Genomic DNA, 18,891 nt, shown 5'->3' on the forward strand with positions numbered 1-18,891 from the left:
AGATCTCTCAGGACCGGTGTTATGTGGTCCCGGCGGCCACTCCGGCCACTCCGCTATCAAAATCCAGGACAGTTTACAAAACACATTCAAATTAATGAATCCATAAGCAGGGGTGCCATCTTGCCCACAGGAGTGTGGGTGCCTGCCACCGCAATGCAGACGTCTGCATGTGAAGTTGCACGTCTGTGTTGTGGCAGCCAACAACAGCTCCTCTTCCTCCTCCTTTCCACAGCCAGTGAGGCACCCTTTTCTGTGGGGAGGAGCTCGGACTCAGAGGCAGAACGACCCTGCCCCCATGTCCGAGGAAGCCCCCTAGAAATGGTGCCTTGCTAGCAGGCTGCGGAGGGAGGAGCTGAACTGCTTCTCTCTCGGAGCCAGGGCCGCTGCTGCCTGCTGGCTTTTCTCATTCTGTGAGTCAATTCTTTCTTCTCCCCTAGATTTGAGCCATGCTTTGGCTGAAGTCACACCCACACATGTGCCAGATCTCCACAATTATATTATTGTGGGTGCCCAGGGAGCCACAGCCCTCGAGCTGGCTCCTATGTCAGTAAGAGATATATACCGCTTAAACAAAGAATTCCAGTTGGTTTACAGGAAGTGGTGAGAAATAAAAAATAGCAATAAAAACTGATTTTTAAGCAGTGGACATAAAAAAATCTAGATAATGGGGTGGATCCAATGTTGCATGAGTGGTTTTCTGCTTGCACAACAGGACTTCCTCTCCCTGTGCACTCCTCATCTCAATGCTCTGGAACAGATTTTGATGGTGTGCGATGGGCAGCTAGGGAAAGCAGAGGAGGAGGAGGAAGTTGTGTTGCAGAAATAGAGGTTTGTTGTGTAAGTACAAGCACAGTCCTGGATATGCAACCCAAAATCAATGGATTAAAAAACAAAACAAAACTCTGCAGATAATAAAAGTGCACATCTGGGTAAGTTTGACTAAATGAAATGGTTTTTCATCTGCATCAAAGCCAGTACATTGAATTGGCCTGCCTATATACCAAAGGACAACTCAGAATTGTCAATACAACAAACCGCAGTACATACCGTATTTTTTGCTCTATAAGACGCACCAGACCACAAGACACACCTAGTTTTTGGAGGAGGAAAACAAGAAAAAGAATATTCTGAATCTCAGGAGCCAGAACAGCAAGAGGGATCGCTGCGCAGTGAAAGCAGCAATCCCTCTTGCTGTTCTGGCTTCTGGGATAGCTGTGCAGCCTGCATTCGCTCCATAGGACGCACACACATTTCCCCTTACTTTTTAGGAGGGAAAAAGTGAGTCTTATAGAGCAAAAAATACTGTAATTATAAGACATACCCACAAGAGCTAGGTATTCAAATCAGCCTTGGCCAAAGGAATAAGATGGCGAAAGACATCATACAATGGCATTTGTCATACGTGCTGCTGTTCTAGTTCAGCTGGTAGAGCATGAGTCTCTTAATCTCAGGGCTGTGGGTTTGAACTCCACGTTGGGCCAAAGATCCCTGCATTGGATTAGACAACCATTGTGGAGATGTCTAACTCTATAATTCAATGATTCTATGATATCTCTTTTTGGAGGGCAGGTGCGTGGGGTATTCTGTTGGAGCCACAACAGAAAAGGCTCTCTTCCTGGTTGCCACAAGATGTAGATATCATAGCATCCAACTATTTCAGATCAAATACCAGGATGTCTTCCAGGACATGCTCCCGGGCGAGTCACGTGACCCATGTGCTTTTTTCGGGGCGAGGTTGCAGCGCAAGAGTGCAGCACCCAAAATTGCTACAGCATTCTCACGCGAAAAAATGGGACATCCCTTTTTCCTCCAGGATACTTGGCAGAAATGAGATACGTGTTCATATTTTGATACCTATTCCATATTTTGCATCGGGTTCCCAGTCTCTGCACTATATGGTGCCCAGCCTTATTTCAAATATGTATCCATTTGCGCAGCACCACATCTCCAAAACTGATATTGACTTGGGTAAATGGATAGTACTGGAGGGTGTGCAACAACAGAAAAAGCAAGAGATAATTGCCTTCCTTGCTTTGGGATCCTACTATTGTCTGAAAGGCAATAAACTTATGTGAGGGGAAGAATAATGGCATGTTTCCAGGACCAAAAGGTACTCAAAGTTACGGAAATGAAAGACCCATATGGAATGTGGCAGAGTCTTAAAGGCCCATGTTTTAATCTATATTCAAATTATATTGACCTCCCCTCAAAACCAGTGTACTTTCAGTATTTTTGTGCCTGTTAGAATGAATACTTCATAATAAGTCTAGCAATTTTATCAAAGTGAGATAGGCATGGGGTTTTTTTTATCACAAAAGAGTTTTGTGTACCACCTTTTAAGATAGAATAAAATGATGGGAGATTGCTTCATGGATCAGCAACATGCTTTCAGATTGCATCTTATTGAAATGGGTGGCATTTCATATACAGATGATGCCTTAGTTTTGTTTTTACTTGTTCATTGTTTTGAAAATGCCAGGATTATCATGATGATCTCCTCACCTACTAAGTACAGCAGATTTCTCTTTGGGCAGCAGGCATGAAAACCAAGAAGACTAGGAAGGATGAACTCATCACAGATGTTATGTACTGAAGTTCTCATCCTGGGCCAGCAGGGGGATACTGTAGATAGCAATGTAAATAAGGGGTTGAAAGTGATGTTCAGTGATTGGATAGTTTTAGAAAATTGTTACAGTTACGTTGTACTGGAGCTCTATATAAGCAGGCTGACTGAACCCTTCCGTTCAGTTCTGTTCTGGCCTGTGAATAAACAAGAGCTGTTTGAAGAGTCACTGTGTCGTCTGATATATTCACCCACAACTTAACAACAGATATAAAAAAAAGGGTTTCATCACCAGATTCTATGGGTACGAGTTACAGTTAAAAGAAGCAAACACTTCCAATTTCAGTAATGAAAACCAACCTAATTATATTTCATAAATTGTTTAAGTCAAAGAAAGGACAAGACTCTTCAAAGAGTGCTTCATGTTTTATACTTGAGAAGGATGCCACAAAGACTGAGTCTGTGGCATTTGCAGTTTCAATTACCTCTGATGATTTAGTAGGCGGTTCTTAATGCAACTGTGTAATTTTCTATGTGTGTGGTGGGAGGGAAACTACACTCCAAATTAAATTGTCATGTATACCTTTTGTTTAGACAAAAAACCAAAAACCTCGCTTAAACTAATTTTAGACAAATCCTGTTTGTTATCTAAAGCTGTGCTTGGGGGGGAAAGAAAGGCAAACATAGTTATTGTTTAATGAAAAATTGATTCCTTTCGGATAGGACCAAAACTGCTAGCTGACAGCTTCCTAAATGATAAAGAATCACTATGCAGATTTTTTTTTTTTTTTTTTGATAAAAATGAGGTGTGCAGAATGGACAAAACTCAGCCTGGGGAACAGTTCTGCTTGAATCAACTCTTCCATTTCTATCTACTATTGGCATGTGGCCACCGCCTTGATGTGGCCATTGAGATAAGACGGGCTCCACACTCCTGTTTTAGGTGATCAAAATCTCAGTTCTGCCATTTTTGCCTAATGTATACAGTGGTACCTCGGGTTAAGTACTTAATTCGTTCTGGAGGTCCGTTCTTAACCTGAAACTGTACTTAACCTGAAGCACCACTTTAGCTAATGGGGCCTCCTGCTGCCGCCGCACTGCCGGAGCACGATTTCTGTTCTCATCCTGAAGCAAAGTTCTTAACCCAAGATAATATTTCTGGGTTAGTGGAGTCTGTAACCTGAAGCGTATGTAACCCGAAGTACCACTGTAAATCTAAATCAAACAAGTATTGGAAATGTGAAGAGAAAGAAGGTTCTTTTTATCATATGTGATGGTCTTGTAGTAAGGTTAAGGAATTGAAAAGGATGGTCAAAATAACCTTTGTAAAAAAAAAACCAAGAACACAGAAACTTTTCCTTTGGGAATGATAGGGACTGAACTACCTAAATTGTACAGAAATTTATGTGTGCTACTACAGCAGCAAGAATGCTACTCGCCCCAAAACGGAAAGAAGCAGAAGTCCCAGCAAAGATAGAATGGGTACAAAAACTTATGGAATATGCAGAAATGGCGAAACTTACTGGAAGAATAAGAAATCAAGATAGCAAACTTTTCATAAAAGAATGGAAATGGTTTATTGAATATTTACAGATAAATTGCAGACAGATAAAAACATTGGCAGGATTATTGTAATAATCTACAGTTTTGTAAGAGTATATATTTAAAGTAGATAATTAAATGAGCAAATTAAATGAATTTGGATATGCAGAAGATATTAAAAATAATTTAAGGAATAATAATAATAATAATAATAATAATAATAATAATAATAATAATAAATAATAATAATAATAATAATATTTTATTTATACCCCGCCCATCTGGCTGGGTTTCCCCAGCCACTCTGGGCGGCTTGCAACAAAAGATTAAAAGTACATTAAAACATCAGTCATTAAAAACTTCCCTAAACAAGGCTGCCTTCAGATGTCTTCTAAAAGTCATATGGTTGTTTATCTCCTTGACATCTGATGGGAGGGCATTCCACAGGGCGGGCGCCACTACTCAGAAGGCCCTCTGCCTGGTCTGCCTCTTCAAAGTCAAACTTTGAAATGTGAAAATGGTTGTAAAATTAATGAAATGTATAAACATGAAAAGTATAAACAAAAACTTTAAAAACAAAAACAAACCCAAAAAACGAAATCTCAGTTCTGGACAATTGCCCTCCCCGCCCCCCGCAACACTCACCTTCTTTGCAGCAGCACAACCATTAGCACTGGTGCACCTACTGGGTCCACCCCAATCTCTATGTGCTCAGTGCTAACATGAAACTATTCAACACAGGGAGGCTCCTTCATGCCACCAGGAGTCCCAGTTTTGCAGTTTCTGACAGCTTGGAGACCACCCATGCTTCTATGTGTCTAGCACCTTTACATGGTGGTGGGGAAGGCAACCAGCGGGTCTGCTGATGCCAGCAAGATCAGCAGAAGTTCTCCCACTCCTTCCTTCCTGCATTCAATAAACATTGTGGGGCGAGGAGAAGGACAGCTGCTCATGTGCTTTGTCAAACTTAGCTGTGCCCAGGGACTTGGATTTTGAGATGTCATCATAAAGCAAACCTTTCTGGAAAAGACATTTCTCATGTTCACCTCAGACCCACGAGCCTAATAAATTCTGCACTCAGTCCTTTGTTGAAAAACATTACTATTGAAGCTTGACCTGTTAAGCATATAAGAAGAACAAGCTTTGCAGACGATGAATGAGCATGGCTTCTACAAAACAAGTTCTGCCTCCTCAATATGTTGGAGTTCTCGCCAAACAACCAGGTCGCAGGCTGCGTGTAGCCTCAAGGGAACAGGTTGCCAACCCCTGTTAAAACCATAAGCTCCCATTGATAAAAACCATCCTGGATTTAACCATCAGTTCACCTAACAAAGGAAAAGGACTGCGGCTCAGTGGCAAAGCATCTGCCTTGCAGACTGGAGGTTTCAGGTTCAACTGCTTGGGGCCAGAAAAACTCCTGCTTGAAACCCACTGCCTGTCTGAATAGTCAGCCCTGAGCTAGATGGATTAAGGGTCTATGATAAATCAGCTAACTGCTGTTGGGAGATCCCCACCTTACTTAGTTTGGCTCCTACCTTTCTTCTGAGGAAGGAGAGGAGAAGGAAAGGCAAGGTCTGGGGTACAGCGTATGCTTTTCATGCTGCAGTTCCCAGGTTCAATCCCTAACCTGGGCTGGGAATGTCCCCCCACCTGAAGCCCTGAGCTAGATGGACGAACAGCCTGATGCGGTACAAGGCAGTTTGGTTCCTATCTAGCAGGTGGTCTCCCATCAGGGCACACACAACACCTCCAGACCTACTTAAAAGGTAAAGGTAAAGGACCATTAGGTCCAGTCGTGGCCGACTCTGGGGTTGCAGCGTTCATCTCGCTTTATTGGCTGAGGGAGCTGACATACAGCTTCCGGGTCATGTGGCCAGCATGACTAAGCCGCTTCTGGTGAACCAGAGCAGCGCACGGAAACGCCATTTACCTTCCCGCCAGAGCAGTACCTATTTATCTACTTGCACTTTGATGTGCTTTTGAACTGCTAGGTTGGCAGGAGCTGGGACAGAGCAACGGGAGCTCACCCTGTTGCGGGGATTCGAACCACTGACCTTCTGATTGGCAAGTCCTAGGCTCAGTGGTTTAACCCACAGCGCCATCCGCGTCCCCCAGACCTACTTAAGCCTAGCCAAAATGCCACATTGCCACAAGTGTGAGGTTACCTCTCTTCCCCCACCCACTTGTGCCTTCATCAGCTGAAAAATAGGCCGAAAATCAACAGGTGAAGTTTCTTCCTCGTTTGGAGGGACAGAGGGAAGCTTTCCTTGTTGCACATCTGCCTGCACTGCGGCTCTTAAAGGCGCACGACCCCCTGCCAGCTACGGTTGCGATGGGGTGGGGCGGCGTTGGATGGCCAGACGGGCTGGTCTTGCGCCATGGGATTGGTAGGCGCGGGCGGGTAGGTGGGTTCTGCCACGGAGGGAAGACCAACAGGATCTCCACTGGAGGATCTTCCCCTCGCCCCGGATCATCATCCTTCGCTGCCTCCCCCAAACGCATCGAGGGGGCGCTAGGACCCCGCTGCTGGCAAAGGTGCCTGGGTGCCCACCCATGGCTGGCAGGCAGATGCTGAGCAGACTGCGGCAGCTCCGGGTCGCTGTAAATACCCGAAGCCAGGGAAAGGCGGGCGGACAGGCAGAAGGACGAGACTTGGAGAGGTAGGAAGTCGCTCCAAGACGCAGCCGCGCCCTCGGATGCCCGCGCCGGAGCCGCTGCCTTCCAATGGTAAAGTTTCACTTTTCCTGGATTCCTTCTGTCTGGTCCCTTTTCTTTCTCTCTATCCCCTCCCACATCTCATTCCTTTCTCTCTCTCCCCGATCCCCACTTCTCTCCCTCTCCTCGCTTGGATTTACTTGCTCGCATTCCTCTGTGCGCATCTGGGACTTCCAAGTTTGGTTCCGGGCTGCGGCGAGCGAGGCGAGTCGCGCGGCGAGGTCTCTCCCAGGTACGCGCGTGCGCCCATGTCCCAAAACCAGCTCGCGCTCCGCCAGACCCCCGACGCGACCTCCTGCAGCCCAAGAAGAGCTCTGTGGCACCCTCGAGGCTGACACAAGTCGAGTGACGTGAGAGCTATGGGGCATATCGTGAGCTTTTGCCTTCTGTTGATTTGAGCCATTGGTCCGTTGTCTATTCCAGCTGCCTCCAGCCTTTTCAGACCCAACTTGAACCTAGACATACCAAGTGCTTTTTTCTGGGGGGACGCAGTGGTACGCATACCCCTAAACATTTTGCGAATCTAAGTTTGGTCTCATTAAGGGGCAGAAGGGGCAGTGTTTCGATATGAGTAGGAAAATGAGAGTACCCCTAAACGTTTTTTTAGGAGAGAGAAAAAAAGGACTGGACATAACGATTCCTTTCATTCTCTCTCCCAGCCTCTCTGTATATACACAGATATATACGCATAAACCGTATATTTGCAAAGTGGGAGTAGCGCTGCTGTTATAAGGAAGAATTGTTGGTTTGCTGTTGTTGTTGTTTAATTACATATTTTGTGTTTTTGTAATATTGTAATTTTATGATGTGAACTGCCCTGAGATCTATGGACAACAGGCGGTATATAAATTTAAGTAAGTAATTAATAATGACGCACCATAGATCAGACTATAGGTTTAGCAATGGGTCCGGCTCATCCGTTGAAGTTCACGGATCTGTTCTGACTGGCAAGGGTCTCAGGGAGAGGATCTTTTCTGTTACTGACTTCCCTGACCATTGCAGAGGAGATGCTGAGGACTGAACTTCGGACCTCCTGTGCTCTGTCACTGCGCAATGGCTCTTTCCCATGCCCTACAGGCAGGGAAGATCCTTGCCAACATGTGTCAGCCTCTGATGGATGCGGGGTCTTCCTTACCAAACGTAACATCACCAGAAATTTGCTGGTGCTACAGCACTCTGGACGCACTTTTTAAAGAGTCGGGGAGATTCTGTTGGCTATAGATAGAGCTAAAGAAATTCTTCAAGGGTGCAGGACAGGGAAGGATTCAGAAAGACTGTCTTCAACTAGGATGGGGCAATTTTCAGAGACAGCTGCTGTATGAAGCTGCAGCCCTAACCATGTCTACTCAGAGTAAACCCTGTTCTATACATTGGGGCTAAGAGGGGGTTAGGATTCCCAAGTAAGTAGAGTTAGTAACTGCAGCAAAATCAACATTGTCTTGTGTCACCATAAAGACCAACAAATTTATTACAGCATAAGCTTTTGAGAACTCTAGTCCACTTCCATCAGATGCATTAAATGTTTCCCTGAATTTCAGGTGCATAAATACAAAGCTGGGTGGGGTGTTGTGAAAGTGAGATCAGAAGGCAAGGAAGTGCAGAAGGTACAGACAGTGACAATTACAGTTGTTAACATAAATCATTCACAGAGAATGTGCAAGTGATAATAAGCACACTTTCTAGCATTGATTTTAGAGCTGGACAGTGCTGCTGGTGGAGACAGGATCATTTCTTATTTTAGTTTACAATGGAGTGATGGAAGCTTCGCTGTCTATCTTCAAGAGAAGCTGTGTTAGTCTGTGGCAGTAAGAAGATGCTGTCGCCACTGTCAAAAACAGTGTGTGTGTGTGTGTGTGTGTGTGTGTGTGTGTGTGAAATGTTCATGGGGATCCACATTCTGATATTGGAACCCTGTGCCCTTACTCCAGATGTGGGTGTGGTAAGCTGTAATTACTTTGTGCTGAGGTAAATGCAGTCTTTGCATGCTCAGAAGCACACTTCCCAGGGTCAGATTAATCCCTAGAGATCAGTGTTCTGTCTTCTTGTTGGGTTTTAGAACTTGCAAATATAAATTAATATTAATATTTATAATGGTTGTTGTATCTAACTAAATCACACCCAGAGTATAACCATTACAGAATTAAATCTGAAATCGTGGCTGTTGGTTACAATGTGATTTAGTCATATACTGTGTATTACTATTGTCTGCCAGCTCAGTTGGTAGAGCAGGAGACTCAAACTGAGGGTTATGAGTTTGAGCCCCACGTTGGGCAAAATATTCCTGCATTGCAGGGGGTTGGACTAGATGATCCTCATGTTCCCTTCCAACTCTACAATTCTGTGATTCTAGATCCACTGAAATTAAGCTGGAAAGGATCTCTCATTATTCAATTGAAGTCAGTGGGCCTAATCTGAGTATTTCTCTGCTACCTGTCCAAGTCTTAAGATGATTTGCAAGAAATTGTTGAGTCAATAATCTTTACAACAGTCCTGTATGGTAGGCCACTGTTGTTTCCATATAAGAAGCCTGGGAGAGAGGCTGAGAAGTAATAAGCTTGCCACAGACTGCCCAATGAGCTCCAAGCTGAGCTGCAACCTGAACCCAAACTCCCAGTTAAATATCCCTCTTCTAACTATTAGACTCTGGTCTAACCAACTAACCTTCCTTTTTCTCCCACCCCCATTTCCGGCTCAGGATACCTGCTGAAGTTCCTCTTGGCTTGGGAGCCCTAATCAGGCTCAGTCACCATCAGCGTCAAGGAAAACAACCCAACCAGGACCCACCCATGGAGAACCAGTCTTGGGACTTCTTTGGGGCTCCGGTGGGCAATGCCAGCACCAACCAGACTCTTCTGGACAAGATGCCCCAGCTGCCCCTGGAAGTGCAAGTGGTGACCATCTTGCTGGTGCTGCTGATTTGCGGGGTGGGCATCGCCGGCAACGTCATGGTGGTGCTGGTAGTCCTTCGTACCAAGCACATGGTGACCCCTACCAACTGCTACCTGGTGAGCTTGGCCGTGGCCGACCTGATTGTGCTGCTGGCCGCGGGGCTGCCCAACATCTCAGAAGTGGTGGCCTCCTGGGTGTACGGCTACGCCGGCTGCCTGTGCATCACCTACCTGCAGTATCTCGGCATCAACATCTCGGCCTGCTCCATCACGGCCTTCACGGTGGAGCGCTACATCGCCATTTGCCACTCCATCAAGGCGCAGCTGCTCTGCACCGTGGCCCGGGCCAAGCGCATCATCGCCTGTGTGTGGCTGTTCACCTCCCTCTACTGCCTCATGTGGTTCTTCCTGGTGGACACGTCGCAAGTCCTGTTCGCCGATGGCACGCAAGTCAAGTGTGGCTACCGGGTCTCCAGGAACCTCTACATGCCCATCTACTTCTTGGACTTCACCGTCTTCTACATCATCCCACTGGGCTTGGCCACCGTCCTCTACGGCCTCATTGCCCGTATCCTCTTCATGAACCCGCTGCCTGCCACCCCTCAGCACGCTGGCCGGCCGAGCAAACATGGTGGCTCTATCAGCACCTCCAGCTCCATGAAACTCTCCTGCCGGGGGAACAAGGGTGCTCTCAGCTCCAGGAAACAGGTCTTTCTTCTTAATGTTCTTCAGGGGTGGTTGCAAATGGAAGAGGTGTGTGGCAGGGATAGTGGGGTGGAGGCAGCTGTATCCCAGGACCTCAGAATCATTGTATCCCAGGACCTCAGAATCATTGGTTGGTATCTGGTGCAGCGCTAGCATTCCAACACTTCTCCAATGGAAATAGGAAATAGGGACGTCCTATTCAATAATAATAATAATAATAATATTTATGCCTCACCCACCTGACTGGGTTGCCCCAGCCACTCTGGACAGCTCCCAACATATATAAAAACATAATAAAATATTAAACATATAACTCCATGTCCTGCAACACTTCTCCGATGAAAATAGCAACATCCTAAGGAAAAGCCTAGGACTTGCCGATCAGAAGGTTGGCGGTTCGAATCCCCGCGACGGAGTGAGCTCCTGTTGCTTGGTCCCAGCTCTTGCCCACCTAGCAGTTCGAAAGCACACCAGTGCAAGTAGATAAATAGGTAACGCTCCGGCGGGAAGGTAAACAGCGTTTCTGTGCACTGCTCTGGTTTCACCAGAAGCGGCTTAGTCATGCTGGCCACATGACCCGGAAGCTGTATGCTGGCTCCCTCGGCCAATAAAGCGAGATGAGCACCGCAACCCCAGAGTTGGCCACGACTAGACCTAATGGTCAGGGGTCCCTTTATCTTTACCTTTAAGGAAAAGTCATGGGTCACAACAAATACACACCAATGAACCTCCTTCCTCATCCCTTCCACAAACACATGTAAATGGGCTATGTGATGTTAATCAACCCAAGGCTTGGTTATAGGGAAATATTTTTGTCTGGTGCCTAAATTTATATAATGCAGAAAAGGCCCGTTCTCGTGTTGCCACGCTCTGGACCTCTTGTGCATGAGGACTCGAACCGCTGACCAGGGATTCTGAGATAAATAAGGATGCCATGACTGATTCCCCGGGTTTATTTTTAAATATAAAAACAAGCAGTTCTCTAGATTTGATCAGTTCAGTCTTGCTTCTTCTAGACCGTGGATGATTTTTCCTGGTTATAGCCTTCATTTACTCCAAAGCAGTGTCATTATCTCAGGATGATTTATATTGCCTGTCTTAGGGAAGCTGGATGAAAAGGCCATTGAGATGCCATTACTGTTCCAATTAACACCGGTCAACCAGGTCATTTTCTGGTCAAAAAACTGAACGAGGTTGCGGAAGCTGCTTATATTGATCTACCTGGCAGTGGCTCTCAAGGGTTTTAGGCAGGTGCCTCTTCCAGCGCTACCTGAAGATGCTGAGGATTACACTTGGGAGTTCTTGTGCAGAAAGCAGATTCTCTACCACTGAACTACACCTCTTCCCCTTCACTAGGAAAAAAGCCCCATTGAGCACAATGGGATTTCCTTCCAAGTAAGCAGCTATAGGAAGACCCTATGAAGATGCACTCCTCTGCTCACTTCCATTGTCAGTCATTTAAATATAATTAAGGACTTGATCTGTGCCCTGGACTCCATTGAAATGGCAGGCCTCAACTCTGAAACTGCATTTAGAAAGCTAGAGTTTTAAAACTGTATTCTTTCTTTGTTTGTCTATTGCGTTTATTAGTTCCCCTCCCCCCCATGAAAAGCTTTCCAAAACGACTCACAAAGGACAAAAACATAAATGACCTAGTATATAAAAATGGAACAAAATGAAAGCCTAAAAACGCATCCATAATATATATATAAAATGGCAGACCTGGCACTGCCCACCTGGCTAAAAGATCTGAACATGTGCAAACCTTGTAGGGGTAAGGTTTTCTGATTGGTGGGGGTCTCCTTAATAGTAATAAAATAGAAAAAGATTGTATTTATATAGCACTTCCTGTTAAAATGACAGGATTTTTAAACAGATAGGAAGTAATAATAATAGGGATATAATTTAAATTTAAACTTTCTCTGTAAAGTTTTATCTTAGTCATCGTGGTTGCAATACCCTCTAAATAGGTTATTGCTATTATTATCATCATCCCATGTTGCAGATTGTGGAGTCTGAGGAAGAAATTGAGTCTTCTCTAGGCCTCCTAATGAGCAGAAGTGGGGTTTTAAACTCTGGAATTCCTAGTTCACAGCTGCTATTACCTGCTCTTCTAAGCTAGTAAGCCTCTGCTGGGTTAAAGTTACTCGCTCGGTGGCCTTGGGCCAGTCATTTTTGGTTAACCTACCCTACCTTACAGGATTATTGTGATGAGGGGTGCGGGGGAGAGATTACGTACACCATCCTGAGCTGCATGGATAAAACGTGTTGCCTTGCAACAAAATGTTGCAGTCTGTGCAAGATTGCAGTCACTATACCCACCCCAGTCAGAATCCTGGTAAGGCTGAACGCGTCGCAGGCACTTCACTCAAAAGGGACATGGATTTTCTGCAGCTCATGAACAAAGAGGAGAAGTGGTGCTTTCCTTAAAAGAAGAAGAAGAAGAAGAAAGAAAAGGGGGGAAAGTGTGTGTGAGCAACGGCAATTATTGTTGCCGTGTAATTGCTAATTATGCGCCTGATTAGGAGAGTGTTAGATTACACATTGCTTACCAGAGTGGCTCTCTCCAAACTGAGATCATGTTTAATGAACTCCTCTAATTTGGGATCATTGCTAAGGCAGGAAAAAATAAATAAGTAACCCAGAGGAACAGAAGAAGAGCTTGATTTTCAGAGAGCCTTTCCACGTGATCCGCTGGTTATCTGCTGGTTCACTCTCTTTCTCAAGAATATAGTGCTGTTATCACATTGTCTGTTTTCAAAGGGGGGGGGGGCAAGGCTATTTTCTTCACTGCCTCTAAAGCAGGAACATGCCACACCCATACTATACATTTAAAGCACATTTATAGCGCTTCAACAGTCATGGCTTCCCTGAAAGAAACCTGGCAAATGCTTGTTTACCCCTCACAGAGCTGCGAATCCCAGAATCCTTAACAAACAAACTTCAGAGGAAGTTGTGTACTTTATATGTATGATGTGGACATGACATTAACATTTTATTCGTCCGTGATTCTGGAAATTGTTTTCAAAGGCAGCCTGATCTGTGAGTCTTATTATTGTGGGTTTCTAATCAGGTTGCCGATTCTTAGTGATTTTAAAAGATGGAAAGCTGGGATGGAGCAGGTGGTTTTGCTGGGAACGGCCAGTTCAGGCCTACTACCTAAATAATAATAATAATAATAATAATAATAATAATAATAATAATAATAATTTATTATTTATACCCCGCCCATCTGGCTGGGCCTCCCCAGCCACTCTGGGCGGCTTCCATAAAAACCAAAAATACAGTAAAATATCACACGTTAAAAACTTCCCTGAACAGGGCTGCCTTAAGATGTCTTCTGAATGTCAGGTAGTTGTTTATCGCTTTGACATCTGCTGGAAGGGCGTTCCACAGGGTGGGTGCCACTACCGAGAAGGCCCTCTGCCTGGTTCCCTGTAACTTTGCTTCTCGCAATGAGGGAACCGCGAGAAGGCCCTCGGCGTGTTTCAGCATTGTTCTCATATCAAAGAAGCTTGCAGGAGATTCTTGCAGAGGCTGAAATATAGTTGGGATACATTTGTGCAGAAAGCCCCTAAAAACGAAAGTGGCATACAAGTAATACTAGTCTATACTTTTCACTTGCAGGTGCCCAACTGAATCTCTGTATGGTAATAATGGCAGTTTTTAGCCAGTAGGGGGAAGCCTTCCGCTTTCTCTTAGCATCTTTCTCCTGGTTCTATATTCCTTGTTATCTCCCACCCCAAATTACCAGTTGTAAAGGGCAGCTTGGCAAAACAAAAATGTGTTTTGTATGGCAAAAAGCAATTTTTTTATGCCATAAACTCAAGCTACATCTGAGTTTTCTGTCCTTTGGGCTACAGTCCGTAAGACCCACGATTAAGGCAATGTTCATTTTACTACGGTTGAGTTGGAAATACAGTACCTGATGGATTTAAATTGCCCCACACAGGGTTCTTCTTTAAGGGGTCTGTAAATTACCTTTTTTTGAATGGAAGCTGCAAATAGAACATTTGTTGCAGATTTAAAATGATGGGATTTTATATTTGCTTTAACTGCAGCTGCGCTGCATGAAATGGCACTATTGGTGATAGTATTACGATACATTAGAGCCGGGGAGAGCATTCCGCTCGCTGCTGACAGCGGCAACACATGCAAAATGCACAAAGGCATGAAGACAGCCTTTGGACCAGCATTCAGGAAAACTGCACCCCTGAAAACCTTGCCTGGAGAGATCATCACAGACCGCAGCAAGCAGATGAAGCGATGGGCAGAACACTGTCAAGAACTGTAATTGCGGGAAAATGTGGTCCCTGTGCTCAGTGTTCAGACTCTGCCTGTCTTAGAAGAGCTGGATGTCCCTGCCTCCCTTGATGAGCAGAAGAATGCTATCAAATCCCAGGCATGTGTTGAAGCCCCAGGACAGGACAGGACCCCAACAGAAGTGCTGAATGGGGTGAGCTCCCATTGCTCGGTCCCTGCTCCTGCCAACCTAGCAGTTTGAAAGCATATCAAAGTGCAAGTAGATAAATAGGTACCACTCCGGCAGGAAGGTAAACGGCGTTTCCGTGCGCTGCTCTGGTTTGCCAGAAGCGGCTTAGTCATGCTGGCCACATGACCCAGAAGCTGTCTGTGGACAAACGCCGGCTTCCTTGGCCAATAAAGCGAGATGAGCGCCGCAACCCCAGAGTCGGTCATGACTGGACCTAATGGTCAGGGGCCCCTTTACCTTTTACAAGAAAAAAGGTGACAGTCCTGACTGGAATTCCCCTGCTGAGTACTGTGGGGAAGGCCTTTTTTCACATAGTTCTCAACAGATTATGGTCACTCACCAGCAGGGTATATTCCAAGTTACAATGCAGCATTAGAGATTAGAGGTCAACAGTCAATATGGTTTTCTCACTACATCATTTGCAAGAGAGATGCTGAGAGCAGAGATGCCCCTTGTTCATTACCTTCATAGACCTGTTGAAGGCCTTGGACCTTACCAGCTGAAAATGACTCTTCACACTGCCCAACAAGATAGGATGTGCAGAAGATGGTCATGTCCTTCCATGAGAACATGCACAGCACAGTCCAGTAGGACCAGAGGAGAAATGACTGCTGGGAGGAGCGCAGAATAAAGAAATGCCATGGTACACCTGCACCAGCCCTAGCAGATGTCTTCATCTGTTTCAACATGTCTCTCCCATATCGGTCTCTACAGCCACGGCAGGTGCTGTAACTCTCCAATGGTTTGACTTCCCCCCTGAAGGCGTACTCTTGCATTGTCTCCCGAGACAGATAGATGCCAACCAAACAGGGCTGGGGAGAGCTGTGGCCCTCCAGATGTTGTTGGACTACAATTCCCATCATCCCAGGCCACTGGCCATGCTGGCTGTGGCTGATGGCCATTGCAGTCCAGCAACATCTGGTGTTGACAAGTTCCCTCTTCCTTGTTATAAATCTTCGGTGTACTCACTTGATGGATGAAATGTGCTCGATTCCCCAAACTGGTGGTCTGCAGATGATTAGGGCTACACCTCCTCAAACAGCATGGCAGTTGGAGTCCAAAATATCTGGAGGGCTCCATGTTGGGGACAGCTATCCTAGATCTTCTCAAATGGCTGGTATGTAGTCTGAGTAAGGCCTCCTGCTTTGGAATCTGAGCAGGCACTGTGTTAAGATGGCTGCTTGGGGGCTGTTGAGTTTGATGTCAGACAGCCTGCCTCCTGGGGTTCATATTCTGTGAGCTTTTTGTTTTTTCTTGGAGCCAACAAGATAGAAGGCAAGAAGCAAAAGTGAGCTGTACTCCTGGCAGTCGGTGGAGCCTAGCCAGCTGCCGTTATAAAATCCTTCGCTGCCCTTGTGGAATTGGCAAACTTAGCGCCAGTAGTCATTGTTTTGAGTTTTCTGCCTCACAGACGAAATCAACAGCCTGTCAAGAAGATTGCTGCTTAATACCACAGAGCTTGGACATCTCTCTCAACATGTCAATTTGGGGAATTTCCTCACTTACATGTGGTTTGATCGCCATGACGCGTGAGGCATTTGTTACGAAGCACTCCAGTGGCACATTTTGCTTGAGCTGAATTTAATGACAAGAAAAAGTCCCCAGCTAGACTTCGTTCAGTTGGCTAGCTAGCCAAATAAAAGATGTTAGACGTCGTTTTTGCCTCGGGTCCAAGCCTGATTGTTGGCTTGCGGTAAGCGAGATGTAAGCGAATGTCTTTGATTGCTAGTACCAAGGGAATCCAGTTCATAAGGAAAACACAAACTCAAGGGCAAAATCAATCTCTCCTTATTGAAAAAGTGAAATGAGAACTTTCAACCTGGAAGCAATGAGCAGGAAAACACCTTTCAATTCAGGTTAAGCTTCAGTGCCCTGGTCTAGACAGGCAGAACCATCTGTTCAAGTAGGCTGCACTGAACAAAGACCACTTGAAGGAAACCTTCCATCATTGCTCCTTTCCCGGAGAGGCAAACCTGTCAAAGGCTGAAGAATGAAGTTTAGCAGCCCAGATATTAAGGTAAATGGTATTGTTCCATAAAGTACATTTTTCAAGGAGTTACATCACAGAGACACCCGAAGATCTTTCAGTTTCTTTAGTTTAGAGCCTAAAAACAATATATTTAGATAACTGAAAGTCCACTGAGAACAGAGTAAGGTCCTCAACATGATATAATATAGTCTAGCTGTTGTTAGACTCCAACTCCCAACAGCCTTTACCTTCATAGCCAGGGATGATGGGATTTGTAGTCCACAAACATCTGGAGGGGACTACATTGGCTACACCTGATATACTGGTAGTTAATATAATTCAAGGAGACAGAAGGGTTCTGTTTCTTAGACTTGCACAGTACAACCCTAAGCATATCCAGTCCGTGTTTCCAATACTTTGTTCATTAGGCAATTCCCTGGACACTTGTGGGTTGTTGTTTGTTGTTGTTTTACCTAAATCAGACGGTGTTTGGCTCTGAAGACAAATTGGTTATATCACATTACATTTATTGGAGAGTAACTCATGCAGGAAAACAGAGACAGATGCATTGATCAGATTCAGAATTAGGGAACTTAATATTGCTTTATGCCTTTATTTCCATTAAAAAAACAACCCAAGACTTTTGATCAAACCACTCAGGGGTGCATGAGTAACCTGAATTTCCACACATACAGCCTTGGGTATTACTCTTTTATTAGCCATGCCTGATTTACTTGTTTTCCTCTAGCTTAATTTTGAAAATCATAGACAGCACGTACAATGTTTTAGTTAACTGTTAAAACCTGAGAATAGTAATATTATTTGCCATTTGAAAATCATGTTACTATTTTCAGGTCAGATTAAATTGCAAGAGAAAACATTGTGGGGGGGATGGAAACAACAGCACCAACCTAAAGACTGAAATAACAAGGTGCAAAACATTGCTGAATAAATAAAGCATGTTTCAATAAGCCTTTCTTTACTGATGAACTCAAAAAGGAGAGATGCAAATGTAAGCTCCCCTCAATTTTGTTTGTGTTTATGATAAGACTGTCTTTTTCCTTTATGTTACTTTTGAGTCCAAGGCAATGAAAATGTAAATTCTCAGTATTATTATTATTATTATTAGTTATCTGCCATTTAACCTAAGGTCTCAGTGAGAGTTGCAGCAATTAAAGCACACTGTTAAAAACAGTGTAAAGCAACTTGCAATTATTATTATTATTATTATTATTATTAAAGAAAAGAGAACAGATCACCATTATGTGTGCCTGTGAAACACTCATTCTGCTAGATCAGCCACTTATGCACATATTTACATGGCATTATTAATCTGTTAATTTATGCCATTGCAAATCAAGAAATAATTATTGTGAATAAGATATAAATACAGCACATTTTGCCATGTTATTTACTTATTTATTATTTATTAATTACATTTGTCCTGCCTTTCCTCCAAGGAAGTCAATGTGATGTATGTAACTTCTTCCCATTCTATTCCCACAACAACCCTGTGAGGTAGATTGAGAGGCAGTGACCGGCCAATGGTCGCCCAGCGAGCTTCATGGCTGAATGGGGATTTGAACCCTGGTCCAGCACTCTAACCACTACAGCACACTGGGAACTGGTAGCCCCTGTGCCTGATCTGTCTCTTGTCTGTGTACTAACTGCTGGTAGCAACTTCAAGGCCCTCTGCTTTCTCCCTTCTTAGGATCCTTGATCCTTGAATCAGACTAGGACTAGACACCCCTTTAAACAAAGGATTGTCTTCCACAGCCCTTGAAATATTGTTGCATGTAAAGTAGGAGACCTGGAAACCCTCATGCCTATTTTAATGACTGACATTCTTGCATAAAGAAGAGTTGTCATGAGATTTGAGGACATACTCATTTTCTAGAGGAAACTGCCATTAAAACACTCTCGTTCAGACCTTTCCTGAGCTGTAGGAATCCCCAGAGCCTTCGTATTATTCTTCCCCGACAAAACTGTAATGGTCAAATTTGCATTTGGTTCTTGT

General features: G+C 44.7%; 1 protein-coding gene and 1 long non-coding RNA gene across 2 annotated transcripts in view; both read left to right on the forward strand.

Annotated features, from left to right (window-relative positions):
* Positions 1-1,047: 1,047 nt before the first annotated feature.
* The window catches only part of LOC310848003, a 222,727-nt gene continuing 204,883 nt past the window's right edge, over positions 1,048-18,891 (forward strand). The window contains exon 1 of the long non-coding RNA XR_014566123.1: positions 1,048-1,304. This is a non-coding gene — a long non-coding RNA (uncharacterized lncRNA). The remainder of the gene's footprint in view (positions 1,305-18,891) is intronic.
* LOC310847948 (thyrotropin-releasing hormone receptor-like) overlaps positions 9,607-18,891 on the forward strand; it is a gene marked incomplete at its 5' end in the record, with an annotated part of 34,969 nt that continues 25,684 nt past the window's right edge. The window contains one exon of the mRNA XM_083746301.1: positions 9,607-10,416. Coding sequence (XP_083602427.1) covers positions 9,607-10,416 — 810 coding nt within the window. The remainder of the gene's footprint in view (positions 10,417-18,891) is intronic.

This window comes from Podarcis gaigeae (assembly GCF_964106915.1).
Source record: "Podarcis gaigeae genome assembly, chromosome: 6".
In the NCBI taxonomy this organism is placed as follows: Eukaryota; Metazoa; Chordata; class Lepidosauria; order Squamata; family Lacertidae; genus Podarcis; species Podarcis gaigeae.